Source organism: Heptranchias perlo, chromosome 1 (genome assembly GCF_035084215.1).
Source record: "Heptranchias perlo isolate sHepPer1 chromosome 1, sHepPer1.hap1, whole genome shotgun sequence".
NCBI classification, from domain to species: Eukaryota; Metazoa; Chordata; class Chondrichthyes; order Hexanchiformes; family Hexanchidae; genus Heptranchias; species Heptranchias perlo.
The window spans coordinates 57,183,442-57,200,088 of NC_090325.1; the positions used below are offsets into that span (position 1 = coordinate 57,183,442).

A 16,647-nucleotide genomic window follows, 5' to 3' on the forward strand; every position below is an offset into this window, starting at 1 on the left:
AATTGTACCAAATGCTGCCGAAAGGCAGAAATATGAGTGAAAACTAATGAATCTCCACTTATGGATTTAAAAAAATTGAGGGCATAAATCAAGGGGGAAAACAGTGCCACTCTGACCCTGCAACAGCATTCACCACCAACATGAAAGAGGCCACGAGACAGACCCAGAACAAGATGGGATGACAACATAAAAGTGCTCAACAGCATGGGCCTTACTCCCAATGAGGCACAAGTGAGAGCCCTGAACCATAATGGTTGCAAGAAGTTAGTAGGTGGCAACGTCCTGTTATGAATAAGGCCTTAGACAACGACAGTGGGACCCACACAGTGACCCTGAAGAGGGCAGGCAGGGAGAGATTGAGTGAGGAACTGAGCAGAGCGACTTCCAGCACATTCACTGCGGTACAAGCTCTTCCTTTAAAAATATGCCTTTTTTTGTTTTCTCTCTTCCTGTATTGGGAAGGAGAGAAAAAGAGCGCGAGAGAGAAGAAGGGCGCAGGGAAACGCCGCGCGAGGGGAAAAGTAGAGAGGAAGGGGGCAAAGAGGAGAGTAGGAGGAAGAAAAAGGGGAGAGGAGCAGGCAGAGGATAGGGGAAGGAGAAAAAGGAGGCAAATATTTTGGTTGGAGTATTACAGAAAGGATATCATGACACTGGAAAGGATGCAAACAGCTACCCATCTGATACCTGGTATCAGGCACCTGAACTACAGGAGGGATGACAGCAACTGAGCTTGTTTGCGCTTAAGAGAAGACCAGGAGGCGTTGAACCCTAAGAACTGTATACCATGCCCTCAAAAACGAGGTTGTATGGGATAAGGTCAGAAAAGGGAAGGTGAGTGAACAGGTCAGATATAACTATTTCACAGAGGGAAATGGTTGCCTTCCTGGTCAGTCCAAGGCTGATAGCAGCAGAAGTTTTAAGAATAAATTGGACAGGCATTTTCAAAGAAACATCAATGGAGGAAGTGAATTGTGTTGTTCAATCTTCAAACTCTGAGGCCGGCTAGTTGGACGGAAATAACCTTTTCCACCCCTGTATATTTCTATTTTCCTAGTGTACAATGTAAAATCTGCTATGACACAGTATGGAATATCAGCAAATGCTTTCTGTTTAGTTGGATTGGGTTTGATCAGTTTATGAATGCAAAACATGATATAACTTGCAATCCTGTAAAGCATAATGTTCTTATAACAGTAACTCACCGGCTAAAATTAGTAATTGATTCCTTATTATTTTTCATGAGAGCAAATGCTTGTCCTTGATATAAAAATGCAGTTGCTGACCATAAAATATAATTGAGGGTTTCTTTCTTCTTTGCCCGAAGTGTTTGTGACTCATTAAAGCATTTCGAAAGAGAACTCTGACAACTGGTGTTAATTTCCGGAACTTCAGTCCTTTCTGAGCAATCACCGGACAGCCATTCATTAACTCTAATTTCAACTGTTAATTTTTCTGAAAGCAAACTTGACATTTTGCAGGCAATTTCCTCACAAACAGTGATGACATCATTAAATCTGTGACATCGCAAGAGAGCTACTGCTGCTTCCAAATAGATTTCAGGAATTCTAGGAACGGTGTGGTCTGCTACCAGAACTATCTACGAAAGAACACAATACAATCAAAAACAATATATTCAAAAATTGGAAACAATTATGGGTTTCTAGCCCCAGATAGAGCAATGTTTGTTAAATTGCAGCCTGCAGTCAATGATAGCTCATTTCCCTACCAGAAAGACAGAGGGATGCAAATTAGAGAGAGATGTAAGAAAGTCATACGGAGAAAAGCAGGAGAGAGAGGGAGAGATAAGCAATAACAGGAAGACAGCAAACAGGTGAGAGAGTAAACATAGTCCATGACTTAAACAAAAACAGAAAATGCTAGAAAAGCTCAGCAAGTGAGGCAGCATCTGTGGAGAAAGAAACAGTTAATGTTTCAGGTCGAAGGCCTATCGTCAGAGCTGAAGTCTATGACTTAATGGCCCCAACATTTACGGGGAGGTGGGGAGGGTGCGGGGAAAACCCGACACAGCCAAGGACGCGGAGGTTCTGCTGAATTTAACGGCAGGCCCTCACTATAATTCTTTTCTTCCGTTACCACCTGGCAGCCATACAAATTGACAGGCTGGCCTGCTGCCTTGCGGGAAAACCAGTGGCAGGAGGCCGCAACCGGGGACCCTGAGGGGAGGTCGGGACAGGGAGGGAGCGAGAGATTGGGGCTGGAGGGGGAGAAGGTCAGCGATCGCGGAAGCAGGGAGAGAGAGGCTGTGTTTGGCAGAGGGGAGGGCGTAGACTTCCTCGAGGGGCCGGGGGAGCACTCCTGCTCCTCCTGGCCCACAAGGAGTGCTGTAAAAGGCACTTACTCTCTTGAGCTGGCAGCTCCCACCTCCCTTTCGCTGCCGGGTTTCCAGAGCCTTGGAAAATCCGGCCGGCAACTGTTAAATTTAAATCAGGCTCCCAATTGCACTGTGGGAGCCTGATTTAAATATGTTAATGAAGTTAGAATGGCAACGGGCGCATAAGCGGCGGGTTGGTGACGCATTTCCGCTTTAAAATTCTAACCCCCCCGCCACCTGTCGTGGGGGGAGGGGGGTCAACATTAAGGCTAAGGTGTGCAACTCAACAGGAGATCAACTAGTATATTATTAAAAGTGGATGTTTTCAGGGCTCCTCTACTTCATTGCTGCTACAGGCCATGTCCTGGCTTTGATGCAGCCATCACAGCCACGTTCTTGCATCCCCAGCTTAAGAAACCTAATCCGACACTTCCTGCATCCTGATTCGGCCAACCTGGGCGATATCACACCTTCCCCACTTGCTGCTTCACCATCTAGTAATCACCTAAAAGCTCCTTGTCCCAGCCTGGCCCAACCCCAGCTGCAAATGTGGGCTCTACCTTTGGCTTCCAAAGCAGACTCTCCACGTCCCAGTTCTATCATTGAGCTCTTAGCCTGTCCCTGGCCAGCGACGTTCCTCCGCCCTAACCCAACCCAACTAAAATCCTTGCCCATTATCGGCCCTTATTACTACTCAGTCCACTGGCAGCACCAATCTGACTGTCTGACCCTTGTCTGAAGCACCTCTTTGCTGATCGGCCTCTGTTCTGCCTGCCTTGCTGCCCCGCTCCCAAAAAGGAAATTACGTTCTGGGACAGTATGCTCCTAAGATCAACACGACCAAGTCAAAATATGCTAATTTATTGTCTGTCAGCCCTGCAATCAGTGCTCATGGACATCAAATGTATTTCTGAATTTAATTCATCCTCATGTTCAATTGTTATGTTCCCCCTTCCCTCCTGCCCCACCTTACGCAACTAGTCATCCTCTCCCACTTGACCCCCTCCTCCTTCACCTTTCCTGATTTCCCCTCCCTCTGCTCTCTCTCTCCCTCCCTTCGCTCTCCTCCATGGATCACACTCCTCATACCGGTCCTCACTAGTTGCACCACAAGCCACTCCCTGTGCGTTTCAGTTCTCCTCTGGTGGCCTCTTATCTTCCTTCTGGTCTTTCATGATGCTCAATCTTTTCTCTGACTGCCACCCCCCCGCGCTCAGTCTCTACCCCTGTTTTTCTTTCCTTCTCCCTCCTCGAATGTTGCTTCATCTTCTCTACTGGTTGACCTGTACCCCTCTTCTGCCTCCTCCCCACATCCCTCTGCACCCGCCTCTAATCTTGTTCTACTTATCCTCTACCTTCCCCTGCTGGTGCTCCTACCTCTTGACTCTACACCTCCTCTGTCTTCCTCTAACTCCCACTCCACTCTGCCTTCAATATTCAGTACTTTCTTAGTGCTACTCGAGTTATTCCCCCTCCCCCAATTAACGTCACTTGACCTCAAGACTTGGTCATGACTTCCTGTGTACAATACCAAGCAAGATCTACTGCCATTAATGATAAGGGCAGAAATTACTACAGTCCATTCGGAATGAGGTCTGGGCTTATAATCTCACACAATAGTATATTTTGGACTCAACATTTAACACTGAATCCACTTGAGCACCATCTCTCTTCACAGGGACCTTGTTTTCTAAAACCGTAAAAAAAGCCATGCAAACATCTTGTGTATGAAGATCAGCAAATATTTTTAAAATTACACTCACCTCCTGTTGGGATCCCTCAAGAAATGAAGCCAGTAGATCAAGATAGTGTTCCGCTGCCTCTTCAGCTCTAAACAAAACAATAGTTAAATTGCAGAAAGTGAAACTGAATCTAAAAATTGTCAAAATAAATTTGTGCTTCAGTCTCAAGATACAAAAACATTCCCTAGATGGCTCAACGAACTTGTTCAGCGAGTAGCTGAGCCAAAACAGACGGGGAAGATCCCAGGTTGAATTCCTCAGCTATGTCAAGTTAGTTAGTCTCAGCCAGGGCACCAATAAGGACATATAATTGATCTCAGTGCTTCTGAATTGAAGATTGGAAAGTCAGCCAGGGCTCCTGTTCCTGATCACTCTTGGTGACCTTTTAGTGAGGACAGGATCAATCAGGCCCCTGTATTCAAAACAGCTGATACACCCAGGCTTACACATTGATAACTACAACTTGGACAAGGAATCAAAGAATACCCTTTGGAATTGTAACCTAGCAAGGCATCAACGTCTCCAGGAAAAGAGGAGAAAACTGGCAAGATAAAGCAGAAAAAACGTGAAAATTTACTTTGATTTTGAGTTGCAATACTGAAGAATATTTCAGGCCAACCACCCTTCTCCACAGAAAAAAGGTTTAGCACCTCATATTTCACCTTTTCAAAAAAAAAATCTATTCTCAGGATGTGGATGTCACTGCCAAGCCTGGCATTAATTGCCCATCCCTAGTTGCCCTGAGAAGGTACTTGTGGGCCACCTTCCTGAACCATTGCAATCCATTTGTTTTCCATATGCCGTCTATACAGTGGGTATTTTGTAAATAATACCTTCCTATTTGGAGAAACCTTCTTGCGAGGGTGTGTTTCACATGCACCTGGTTTACACTGGTCAACAGGTGACATGTTGAAGGAATCCGTACCAGCTGTTCAGGTCTAATCAGAACTTCAGGATCAACATGGTTGCCATCTTCAAACTGATCCCAACTTTCCAAAGCCTACAAAAGAAAATTTAAACATATTCTGCATTTCAGTTCACTAGCACCTATTTAAAATTCTATAAACGTTATGCTAAGTTCGAATTAGTGCTTCTTAAGTTAGAAGATGGGAGGGAATTATTAATTGGATATACAAACTGGGTATTGAGTAAAAGGGCTGGACCGTCTATATTATATATCGATATCCTAATCACAGCTCCATGCCACAATCATGTATTAATTAGCTACTCATAACTAGACATTTTTCTTAAACTTTAAAGCAAATAGAATGAGAGTTCATTTTAGAGTTACTGAAACAAAATTTCATAGTCATAGTATATTGCACCATATAAAAAGAGGCCATTCATAAGAACATAAGAAATTGGAGCAGGAGTAGGCCAATCGGCCCCTCGAGCCTGCTCCACCATTCAATAAGATCATGGCTGATCTGATCCCAACCACAAATCTAAAGAACACAAGAAGTCGGAGCAGGATCCGGCCACATAGCCCCTGGGCCCTCTCCGCCACCCACCGGGCATTGACCGATCCGAACTCAGCTTCATGTCCAATTTCCTGCCCGCTCCCCATAACCCCTAATTCCCTTTGCTTCTAGGAAACTGTCTATTTCTGTTTTAAATTTATCTAATGATGTAGCTTCCACAGCTTCCTGGGGCAGCAAATTCCACAGACCTACCACCCTCTGAGTGAAGAAGTTTCTCCTCATCTCAGTTTTGAAAGAGCAGCCCCTTATTCTAAGATTATGCCCCCTAGTTCTAGTTTCACCCATCTTTGGGAACATCCTTACTGCATCCAACCGATCAAGACCCTTCACAATCTTATATGTTTCAATAAGATCGCCTCTCATTCTTCTGAACTCCAATGAGTAGAGTCCCAATCTACTCAACCTCTCCTCATATGTCCGCCCCCTCATCCCCGGGATTAACCGAGTGAACCTTCTTTGTACTGCCTCGAGAGCAAGTATGTCTTTTCTTAAGTATGGAGACCAAAACTGTATGCAGTATTCCAGGTGCGGTCTCACCAATACCTTATATAACTGCAGCAATACCTCCTTGTTTTTATATTCTATCCCCCTAGCAATAAAAGCCAACATTCCGTTGGCTTTCTTGATCACCTGCTGCACCTGCATACCAACTTTTTGATTTTCTTGCACTAGGACCCCCAGATCCCTTTGTACTGCAGTACTTTCCAGTCTCTCGCCATTAAGAAAATAACTTGCTCTCTGATTTTTCCTGCCAAAGTGCATAACCTCACATTTTCCAATATTATATTGCATCTGCCAAATCTCCGCCCACTCAACCAGCCTGTCTATATCCCCTTGCAGGTTTTTTATGTCCTCCTCACTCTCTACTTTCCCTCCCATCTTTGTATCATCTGCAAATTTTGATATGTTGCACTCGGTCCCCTCCTCCAAATCGTTAATATAGATTGTAAAGAGTTGGGGACCCAGCACCGACCCCTGTGGAACACCACTGGTTACCAGTCCGAAAATGAACCATTTATCCCAACTCTCTGCTTCCTGTTCGATAACCAATCCTCCACCCATGCCAGAATATTACCCCCAATCCCGTGATTTTTTATCTTAAGTAATAATCTTTTATGTGGCACTTTGTCGAATGCCTTCTGGAAGTCTAAATACACTATGTCCACTGGTTCCCCTTTATCCACCCTATACGTTATATCCTCGAAGAACTCAAGCAAATTTGTCAGACATGACTTCCCCTTCATAAAGCCATGCTGACTTTGTCCTATTAAAGCCAAATGCACCTGTGCCAGCTCTCTGAAAGTCCCAATTCCCTGCCCTTTTATCATACTTCTTTTGGACATTTTTTTCAAATATTTATCTATCTCCCTTTTAAAAGTTATTTATGGATTCTGCTTCCACTACTGTTTCTGATAGGGCTTCTCTTATTTATGGAAATAGTTGCTGCTTTCTAAGGATGTGAATCAATTGAGAGTTGGTCACTCGTCTCAGTTGATAGCCCACTACTTCCGATTCAGAGAGTCGTGGGTTCAAGCCGCAATCCAGGATTTGTACACATCATCTTGGCAGGTACTCCAGTGCAGTATTGTCACATTATATGGGGCATCGCTGACATTTTTAGGCTTTATTCCCAGATAAGGAAGAAGTGTCTAGTCATGATGGTTTGGCAATCATGCTGTGGGGCAAGCTTGATGGACCATCTTGTCTTTTCCTGCCCATCAATTTTGTATGTTCGTATGTTACCGCCATAGCTTACTGACACTGACAGGAGTCCCATCATATTCTCCTGGTCTTTGGATAGAAGAATAAACACCATAAGACCATGTGATGTACACCATAAAGGCACAGATTCAATTTATTAAAAGTTAAAGAGCAGCATGAATCCAAAATGGCAGAATCTACTTAATTAACAGAACTTTTAATTTACACCTCCTCATGGTCAAAAATTACAAAATCCACAACATTTTGCTCACTCTCTTAATAATATTAAATCTGGACCAGCATCGGGAACACAACATTTGAACAAGGTTAAGCCTAACCAAGGTTGTGTCTTTAAGGTGTTCACCTCTTATCTCGATAATCTAGAAGGATGGACAAGCTGAGAGCATGTTGCTTGGTGTTTACCTCCTGTATTTATCAAGTTGAATACTGGAGTAAAAGAAAACAAAATGGTGTCTTTCATAGTTGAATCAAGTTTATTAAACTAATGTGATGGTTCCATGAACTTCATACTCCCGCCAGATAAAAGGCCCCAGCAAGTGTTAGTCAGCACTTCACCAAAAATTTGATTAATTTCAGGACAAAGCAAGCAGTCTGTGTTCAGTGATTTCTACTTGCTTCGTAATCAAAACGTATTTGCACAGGAGTAACACTTTTAAAGTGACATTTTATATACTAGTCAGCAGCATATATCCTCTCCAACGTGTAAAAATAAGTTAGCAGTGAACAAATTTAAAGTGACCATCCAGGTCTCATAAATAAATAGGTAATAAAAATATGAAGACTTTCTCACAATTTAAATTATGACCAAACTCCTATTTGTTACAGTGCCTTCAGACGAAACATAACACGTATCCCCCATTTGACTGTTCTGCTGGTTTGTGTGGGTATTATTCAAAGATGCCTGATGCCCCGGCCGACAATCCTTCCCCAACCACCGCCAAAAACTGATGAATTGGAATACTGTTGTGTGCAAAGTGACCGCCACATTGCCTGCACTTTTAATGTGAAATAAATCTGTGAAATGCTTGAAGATGTTTCCGAGATACTAAATTGGGTTCCATTCTTATCTATCCAGTCGTAGCCAGAGAATCACCTACAATGGCTTCTCTTCCCACTCCATTACCTCTGGAGTCCCCCAAGGATCTATCCTTGGCCCCTTCCTATTTCTCACCTACATGCTGCCCCTCGGCAACATCATCCGAAAACACGTCAGGTTTCACACGTACGCTGACGACACCCAGCTCTACCTCACCACCACCTCCCTCGACCCCTCCACTGTATCTGGTTTATCACACTGCTTGTCTGAGCAAAAATTTCCTCCAACTAAATATTGGGAAGACCAAAGCCATTGTCTTTGGTCCCCGCCACAAACTCCATTCCCTAGCCACCGACTCCATCCCTGGCCGCTGTCTGAGGCTGAACCAAACCGTTTGCAACCTTGGCGTCCTATTTGACCCTGAAACCAGCTTCCGACCACATATTTGCTCCATCACCAAGACCACCTACTTCCACCTCCGTAGCATTGCCCATCTCAGCTCATCTGCTGCTGAAACCCCCATCCAGGCCTTTGTTACCTCCAGACTCGACTATTCCAATGCTCTGCTGGCTGCCCTCCCATCCTCCTTAACCTTGAGCTCATCCAAAACTCTGCTGCCCGAATCCTAACTCGCACCAGGTCCCGTTCACCCATCACTCCTGTACTCGCTGAACTACATTGGCTCCTGGCCCTGTTTTAAAATTCTCATCCTTGTTTTCAAATCCCTCCATGGCCTCGCCCACCCTATCTCTGTAAACCCTCCAAAATCTCTGCACTCCAATTCTTGCTTCTTGCGCATTCCCAATTTTAATCGCTCCACTATTGGCAGCCATGCTTTCAACTGCCCAGGCCCTAAGCTCTGGAATTCCGTCCCAAAACCTCTCCGCCTCTCTATCTCATTTAAGATGCTCCTTAAAACCTACCTCTGTCCTAATGTCTCCTTATGTGGCTCTGTCAAATTTTGTTTGATAATCGCTCCTGCGAAGTGCTTTTGAACGTTTTTCTACATTAAAAAAGGTGCTATAGAAATGCAAGTAGTTGTTGTTGTATATAAATCCAACTTTCTTTCAATACAAAAGATACTACTCAAACACCTGTACAATTACTTTGCCCTCACATTCTAAATTTAAAATGAAAATTTCCCTGAAATGCAGAGAAGTTGGATGAGTATCTCATTAAAAACAGCACAGAAGATTCCATGGAAAAGTAATGAACATGGGCGGTTAAAAACAAGACTAAATGCGGAACATTGTGGTTATGATTAAAATATTGACAACTTTTTTTATATATATATAAAACACAAATTATGTTTCTTTTAATCCATATGCAGCATCTGGACTACTTCACCAGCATGCAGAGAACAGTTCAATGTCTAACTGTATCGTGCAAACGGATGGTCATCAGCATCGCTAGGTCTTCCAGGATAAATGAATTCAGTGCAGAACCTGGTGCACGCCTTCAAAAAGCATAAACAAACATCGGCAAACAATTCTTTCGATAATATCCACCAGAGTGCAACTAGCTCCACACAGCAATGATTTTTAGCCCACACTGACTTGTTTAAAAGTTAAAGGAATGTAATCAACACAATGGCTCACCACATAGAGATGGTTAAGGGCTTCAAGCTCAGCTTCCACCATGTCGAGCTGTCGATACACCGTGGCAGCATGATACAACGCAGAAAGGCACTGGATGTCTGCTTGCAGAGCCCACCTGAAATATTGCAAGGCAGTTTGTGGTCTGTCCTAAAACAGATCAATTAAAAAAAATCACTTTGGTGCAAATCTAATCTGTTTATAAAATCTTACCCTTAAATATAAAACTGAAATATCTTTGAAATAAATCAAGTTTGTTGAAATTTTAAAAAATAAACACTTTGGCTAGGCTGCTGCGTTCAACACAATTTGCAGAGTAAACTGAAACAGGGATGAATACTGCTTTCATCTTTGGAAGGAAATTAAATTTAAGGAGGTTTCAAGGAGGACAGAGATTAAATGCAAGCTGTTCTTGGTGATGCTATGAGTGCAGATGTTGCCTAGACTGGGGTCCAAACATGGATCATGCAAATAATGTGGTTGGCAACACTCATTTCAGATCCTGTGTACTCAGTTATCATTTAAAAACTGCAAAGTAGCGTGGCCAAGATTGTGCCCCTATTTATAAAACTCAAATTGCCAGAGGCATTTTTTATGGCTTTATCTACTTGCACTTACACTTCAACAAATGGTATACTTCAACCCCTAGGTATCTCTGTTCCTCCATACCTTTTTAGTAAAGAAGCAGATGTTTTTGTTTCTAGATTTGATTGGTTCGGTGATTTAAATCGCTAATGAGAACATCAATGTAGAAATGACTTCCTGTAATCTGAATGAGCTAATTGTGTGTACATTGTGTATGGGAGATAAGGTCCGATTACAGGAACTGCTGTTCAATCATGATTCTATGTATAAACAAAATTAAAACAATTGCGCTTTATCAAAATTAATTCTCAGTTTAGCTTTTAGTATTCCTCAGATATTTTCCTTCACTCTTCCTTAAAAAACATTTTGTTTGCTGGTTAAATACAATGCAATCTAATTATTGATTTTGGGTACCATTTGGACTGAACTATAACCGATCAGAGTATAGATCTCCGCCAGAATTCTCTTGGAGCAAAGTCCCTCAGCTGCTTGCTGCAAGATATCAATGGCTTCCAGGTAATTATCTTCTTCCATTTTACGAAAACCTAACAAGGACACAAGAATCAAACAATACTTAGCAATCTCTCTGCTTGACAACAAACATCAAATCTGCTTGCTCTCAAATTTACTTCAAAAGGATCATCTGCATTGATAGTGTAGTCACTAAACCACTGTTTAAAATTAAAAAGGGAAAAATATCAATTCTTTTTGCAAGCAAGGACCACTTGTACCTCTATTTAGGAGGGAATATATATATAAACCGCATCAATCAACCAAATTTATTAAGTCTTTAAACTTCTAAAATGACTGCCAATGAGTCAACCAAAGCAGCAGGACAATATGGACAGGATGCACTCCAGAGCTGGGACCAACGTCCTCACAGGGAGATTAACTAGTGTTGGGGAGGGTTTAAACTAATTTGGCAGGGGGTGGGCAACAGAATGAAACACGAGAGAGAGGAGAAACAAGGTCCACAGAGGACTGGGAGGGACAAGTAACACTAGAGTAAAGAACAGTTCAGAAATAGGAGGGATCAGATAGAGGGCAAATGCAAGGCAGTCTAGGGTGAGTTAGGAGTGCATGTGCGTAAATGCATGCAGCGTGGTAAATAAGATTGGTGAGCTGCAGGCTCAAGTCGCCAAATGGGACTATTATATAGTGGCAATAACAGAGGTCTGGCTCAAAAGGGAGGATTGGGTACTTAATATTCCTGGCTACAAGGTATTCACAAAAGACAGGGAAGGAAAGAAAGTGTGGGTGGGGGGGTGGAGAGTGACAATATTGATCAAAGAAATTATTATAGGACTGGAAAGAGAGGACAGAGTTGAGGGTCAAAGACTGAATCTATTTGGTTAGAGTTAAGGAACAATAGAGGAGCTATTACTCTACTGGGTGTATACTATAGACCACCAAATAGTAGGAAGGAGATAAAGGAGAACATTTGCAGGCAAATTACAGAAAGATGCAAGAACTATAGAGTAGTGATAATGGGGGGCTTTAATTATCCCAATATAGACTGGGATATAACAGTGTAAAGGGCAAAGAGGGGGAGGAATTGCTGAAATTTTTACAAGAGAACTTTCTGGAACAGTGTTTCTCCAGCCCAACGAGGAAGAAAACAGTGTTGGATCTAGTTCTGGGGAATGAAGTGGGGAAGGTGGAGCATGTTTCAGTGGGGGAGCATTTGGGGAACATTAGATTTATAATAGTTTATGGAAAAGGACAAGGAACAATCAAATGTGAAAATACTTGACTGGAAGTGGGCAAATTTCAGTGAGTTAAAAAGGGATCTTGCCCAGGTGGATTGGAATCAAAAATTGGCAGGCAAAACAATAATTGAACAATAGGAGGCTTTCAAGGAGGTGGTTGTTTGGGTACAGAGTAGACACATTCCTACAGTGGGGAAAGGAAGGACATCCTAAGCTAGAGCTCCCTGGCTGACTAAAGATATAGAGATTAAAATGAAACAGAAAAAGGAGGCTTATGACAAATGTAAGGTTCATTATACAGTACAGAACCAGGCTGAATACAGAAATTAGAGGAGATCTAAAAAAAGGGAATAAGAGGGGCAAAGCGGAGTATGTGAATAGATTAGCGGCTAACATAAAAGGAAACCCAAAAGTCTTATAAACATATATAGTAAAAGGGTAGTCAAAGGAAGGATGGGACCAATTAGGGACAAAAGAGGAGATCTTCTTGTGGAGGAAGATGGCATGGCTGAGGTACTAAATGAATACTTTGCATCAGTCTTCACTAGAGAAAAGGATGCTGCCATTGTAGCAGTAAAGGAGGAGTGGTAGTGATATTGGATAGGATAAAAATAGATAAAGAGGAGGTACCTAAAAAATTGGCAGTACTCAGTAGAAAAGTCACCTGGTCCAGAAGGGATCAAATATATACTGAAGCAACTGGCATGTTGTGCACACATTGCTGTTTATACGATCTTGATGTGCACAATCTATCTGTTGTATTTGCCTACATCCTGCACTTCAAGGTAATTAACTGTATGTGGAGCAGTTTAGGATATTTCTAAGATGTGATATGGTGCTATAGAGATGTAAGTTTTTCGTTTCACAGGGAAGATTCTCAGAAGCAAATGTTGAAGAGGTCATAAAATGATTGAAGTATCTTAACAAATACATCAGTGCATTCATAAACGTGCTTCTTAGCAACTATTCGACTCATCTGGAAGAAGGACAACTCTGGTCAGCCCTTAAGGAACATATAGGTGAAGAGATACTGACAACGTTAATATTTTCCAGCCCACTCAATAAACTAAGTTTTTAAAAAAATGTAAAATCTAATCAAATTTTACTAATTTAGAATGTACTTCTTTTCGTTTAGAAAATTGTTTTAAAAACAGTCAGTTGTATGATATTGCAAAACACTTGCACCACAAGGTGCAATAAGAAATACTTTCCAAACAGTTATACAAGAACAAGTCTTAACACTTACACCAAATTTCAGCAAGAGCACTAAACTACATTTTCTGCACCAGATATCATACCACAAAAATATAAAAATAAAACGTGCGTGTGCACACACGCTGCTTGGTGGGGTGGGGTGGGGAGAAAGAGAGAAAGAGAAGAAACAGTTAAATTGCAGCAATTTTATTTTAAAGTATCACTGCAATGGGCTTAGTCAGGCAATAGAAAATATTTCTTAAGTCAGTAAACATTTTTTACTTGTTAAAAGAAACAGACTGTTTGGTTCAGCCTGTCGCACTGTCACCTCAGTCAGCAGGTTGTTCCTTCAAGCCCCACTCCAGGACTTGAACCTATAATCCAGGCTGACACTTCAGTGGTACGCTGAGAAATGCTGTCTTTCAAATGAGATGTTAAAACAGAGGCTCTCCTGCCTGCCCAGCTGGACATTAAAGAAAAACCCCGCAGTACTATTGGAAGAACACCAGGGAGCTTTCTGGGTGGTGGCCTGGCCAATATTTGCCTCTCAACCAACATCACCAAAACATCTGCTGTTTGTGGCACTTTGCACAAATTGGCTACCATAGTTTCCTACGTAGCAGCGACTACACTAGAAAAATAACTCATTGGCTGTGAAGCACTTTGAGATGTCACAACAGGTGCTATACAAATAAAAGTTATTCTTACAGGGAAAGATAGTGATACAGTACCACACAGTGGTGAGACAGAAGTTCACACCTACAATCATCCCAAACCTAAGTTTTCTATCTGTGCTGTCTCACTGCAGAAGTGGGAAGAAAAGAAAAAGAGAGATAAACTCACCCCAAGCAGTCCACAACAGTCTTTACAGGGTGCTATTGGCAAAAGTACACGAAGAACACTGGCAGAAAAATGATATAGGGCACAGAAAGAACAAAAAAAAACTTAATCTCTGATGAGAGAGAATAAATTTAGGATAGTGGAGAAATGGATCGAAACTTCTGTGCTAAAGGCTGTTTCTCAATCAATGGCTAAGTTTCAAAACTGTAGCCTGTAGTAGATCAACACATGGATGGAACGTAAAGCGTAATGTCATAAATAGTGTCACTCATTAATGTAATTCAATACTGCAGAAACCAACACATTGTCACTCAAACACAAAAACCTATTACTGGTCTCATATCATCTAATGAATTTAAAATTAGGCCCATAACTGGTTAGGCCGGTACCTCGAATAAACGTAGTACAGGTGTATATCAACTCTCCCAGACTGCTGAGACTCTGAACCAACATAAGATGACTTCCACTTCTATCTTTCAATAGGTCACCAGTTTTAATGCATTGCAACAAATCATCAGAATGTGTATTCAAGCCAGGGGCTGAGGAGCTCTAAAAAAGAGAAAAGATAAGTGGAACAACGGCAGTTTAAATTTTCTTTTACATTATTAAAGAACTATTTCCGAGACTGAAGATAGCATGCTCAATATCTACATTTCACAGACAAATATTGTTTTAACCAATTATTATATTTTATTTATATTTTTAACCAATTCTTATATTTCATCAACTGATTATAGAACAGTCTTCTAAAATGCAGGTCCATGTGGCCTACAAGGCAAATAACCAGCTCCAGCAGAAGAATGTTGAATTTGGCTAGATTAAAAGGAGATAAACCTTTGAATCCTAGACTGGAATGATATTTGAACTTAGTTGCCTCCTTCAGTCAGGTTCATCAATTTTTAGCTGGGTCACTGGAGTGCACCTGTTCTCCTTCTGCTAAACAATACTAAGTGAGACTGGGTCATCCCATCCACAAATCAGCAAAAATAACATTGAGTCAGAATTTACTGGAGCCAGCGAACGAATGACACTGCCCATGCCCATTTAACTTCCATGAGCTTTTGCACGGCAAGTTGCTGTAAGTGAAAGATCAAAACAGTGTGGCGCCCTCTCCAGGACATCTGGGATCTGTGTGAACAGGGCAAGCGACTGTGTATCTCCTTAACCAATCACTCTGAAGCACTGTTAATGAACAGCGCAGTCTGAACCAGGAAGTGTAAGTTAGAATTGTGAATTCAACGTCAAATCAGGTACAGAAAGCAAGAGAGGGAAAGAAAGATTGGATTAAGAGAGAGAGAAAAATGTGACGAAGAAAAAGCAAAATTAAAATTTTAATTTACTCTTTTAAAAAATCTCCAACAACAAATAAAAGCTGAAAGAAAGAGACTCTACACTTGTAAAAGTTAATTTTCAGTGTCAGAGGGGTTGTTTGGCAGTAATTAAGACGTATCACGCCGTCAAAAAGGGTACTTAGACTGAAATGGACAAGCCCTAGCTTTAGTTTAGTTCCTATCTACCATGTAAGTACAGGAACTTCACAGCGTTCAATGGTGAGGCAGACAACGAGATGCCGCTTTTGGGAAGCTAACGGCGGAGCAGGGCATCTCAGACAGCAACTTCCGGATTTTCACGTTTAACTGCACATCTGCGCTCGGCTGAAGTTGCTGTGCGATTTGGCATAAGTAACGGTGAGCATCATTAGCCTCACCGTTATTTTGACAGTAAATTCTGGCCCAATGGATCAAGAAAATGGTCATTAGTCTGTGTGCAGAGTAACAAACACTATTTCAAAGTTTCACTATCAGTTTAATTTTTAAGAAAACTGGTCACAATGAATTTTAATTAAGTTTAAAATATATTTGTACTTCCTTCAAGTTATTTTGTATTGATTTTCTAAATGAATCTTTTTAAACTGGATGTTGAAGCAGTGCAGCACAATGGAGCCCCACTGCATGGTGCAGCAGAGAAGCAAGACACGAGTTCCATCAACCGCATCTTCATAGGGAGATACAAAATGTTCCAGAGTCCAGGCCATCCTATTTCAGATTATTAACAATTTGAAAATTGCCTTCTTCTGTGACTGTTTCTGGGAGAGTTGCCTGTACTTCTCTGTGAGGAATGGTGTGAAATACACAATCTGCTGAGGCGAGGACAACAGCATCCCTGAACCCTAAGTATTCAAATTACTGGTATAACTCTGCATTTCTTTTCTTCTCCAATGTCTCTAGTGAGATTTAAAGATTTAAGCATGGGTATGGACTAGCTATGTGAAATGAATATTTTCAAGTCTACTGTTTACAAGATGATACTCAAGATAAGTGGTCTCCATTAACCATGCCGGGTTGTCTACTCTAGTCATAAATTAGACAATGGACAGAAGACAAACAACTGGCTGTTCTCACTCTGTCCAG

General features: G+C 41.8%; 1 protein-coding gene across 3 annotated transcripts in view; it reads right to left on the reverse strand.

Moving 5' to 3' along the window:
* The window catches only part of fancg (FA complementation group G), a 48,928-nt gene that overhangs the window by 15,756 nt on the left and 16,525 nt on the right, over nucleotides 1-16,647 (reverse strand). For all 3 annotated transcript variants that reach the window (XM_067985365.1, XM_067985377.1, XM_067985370.1), the window contains 6 exons: nucleotides 14,626-14,785; nucleotides 10,908-11,038; nucleotides 9,912-10,058; nucleotides 4,908-5,074; nucleotides 4,096-4,162; nucleotides 1,203-1,597 (listed from right to left, as the gene is read on the reverse strand). In XM_067985365.1, the coding sequence (XP_067841466.1) occupies nucleotides 1,203-1,597; nucleotides 4,096-4,162; nucleotides 4,908-5,074; nucleotides 9,912-10,058; nucleotides 10,908-11,038; nucleotides 14,626-14,785 (1,067 nt within the window). The remainder of the gene's footprint in view (nucleotides 1-1,202; nucleotides 1,598-4,095; nucleotides 4,163-4,907; nucleotides 5,075-9,911; nucleotides 10,059-10,907; nucleotides 11,039-14,625; nucleotides 14,786-16,647) is intronic.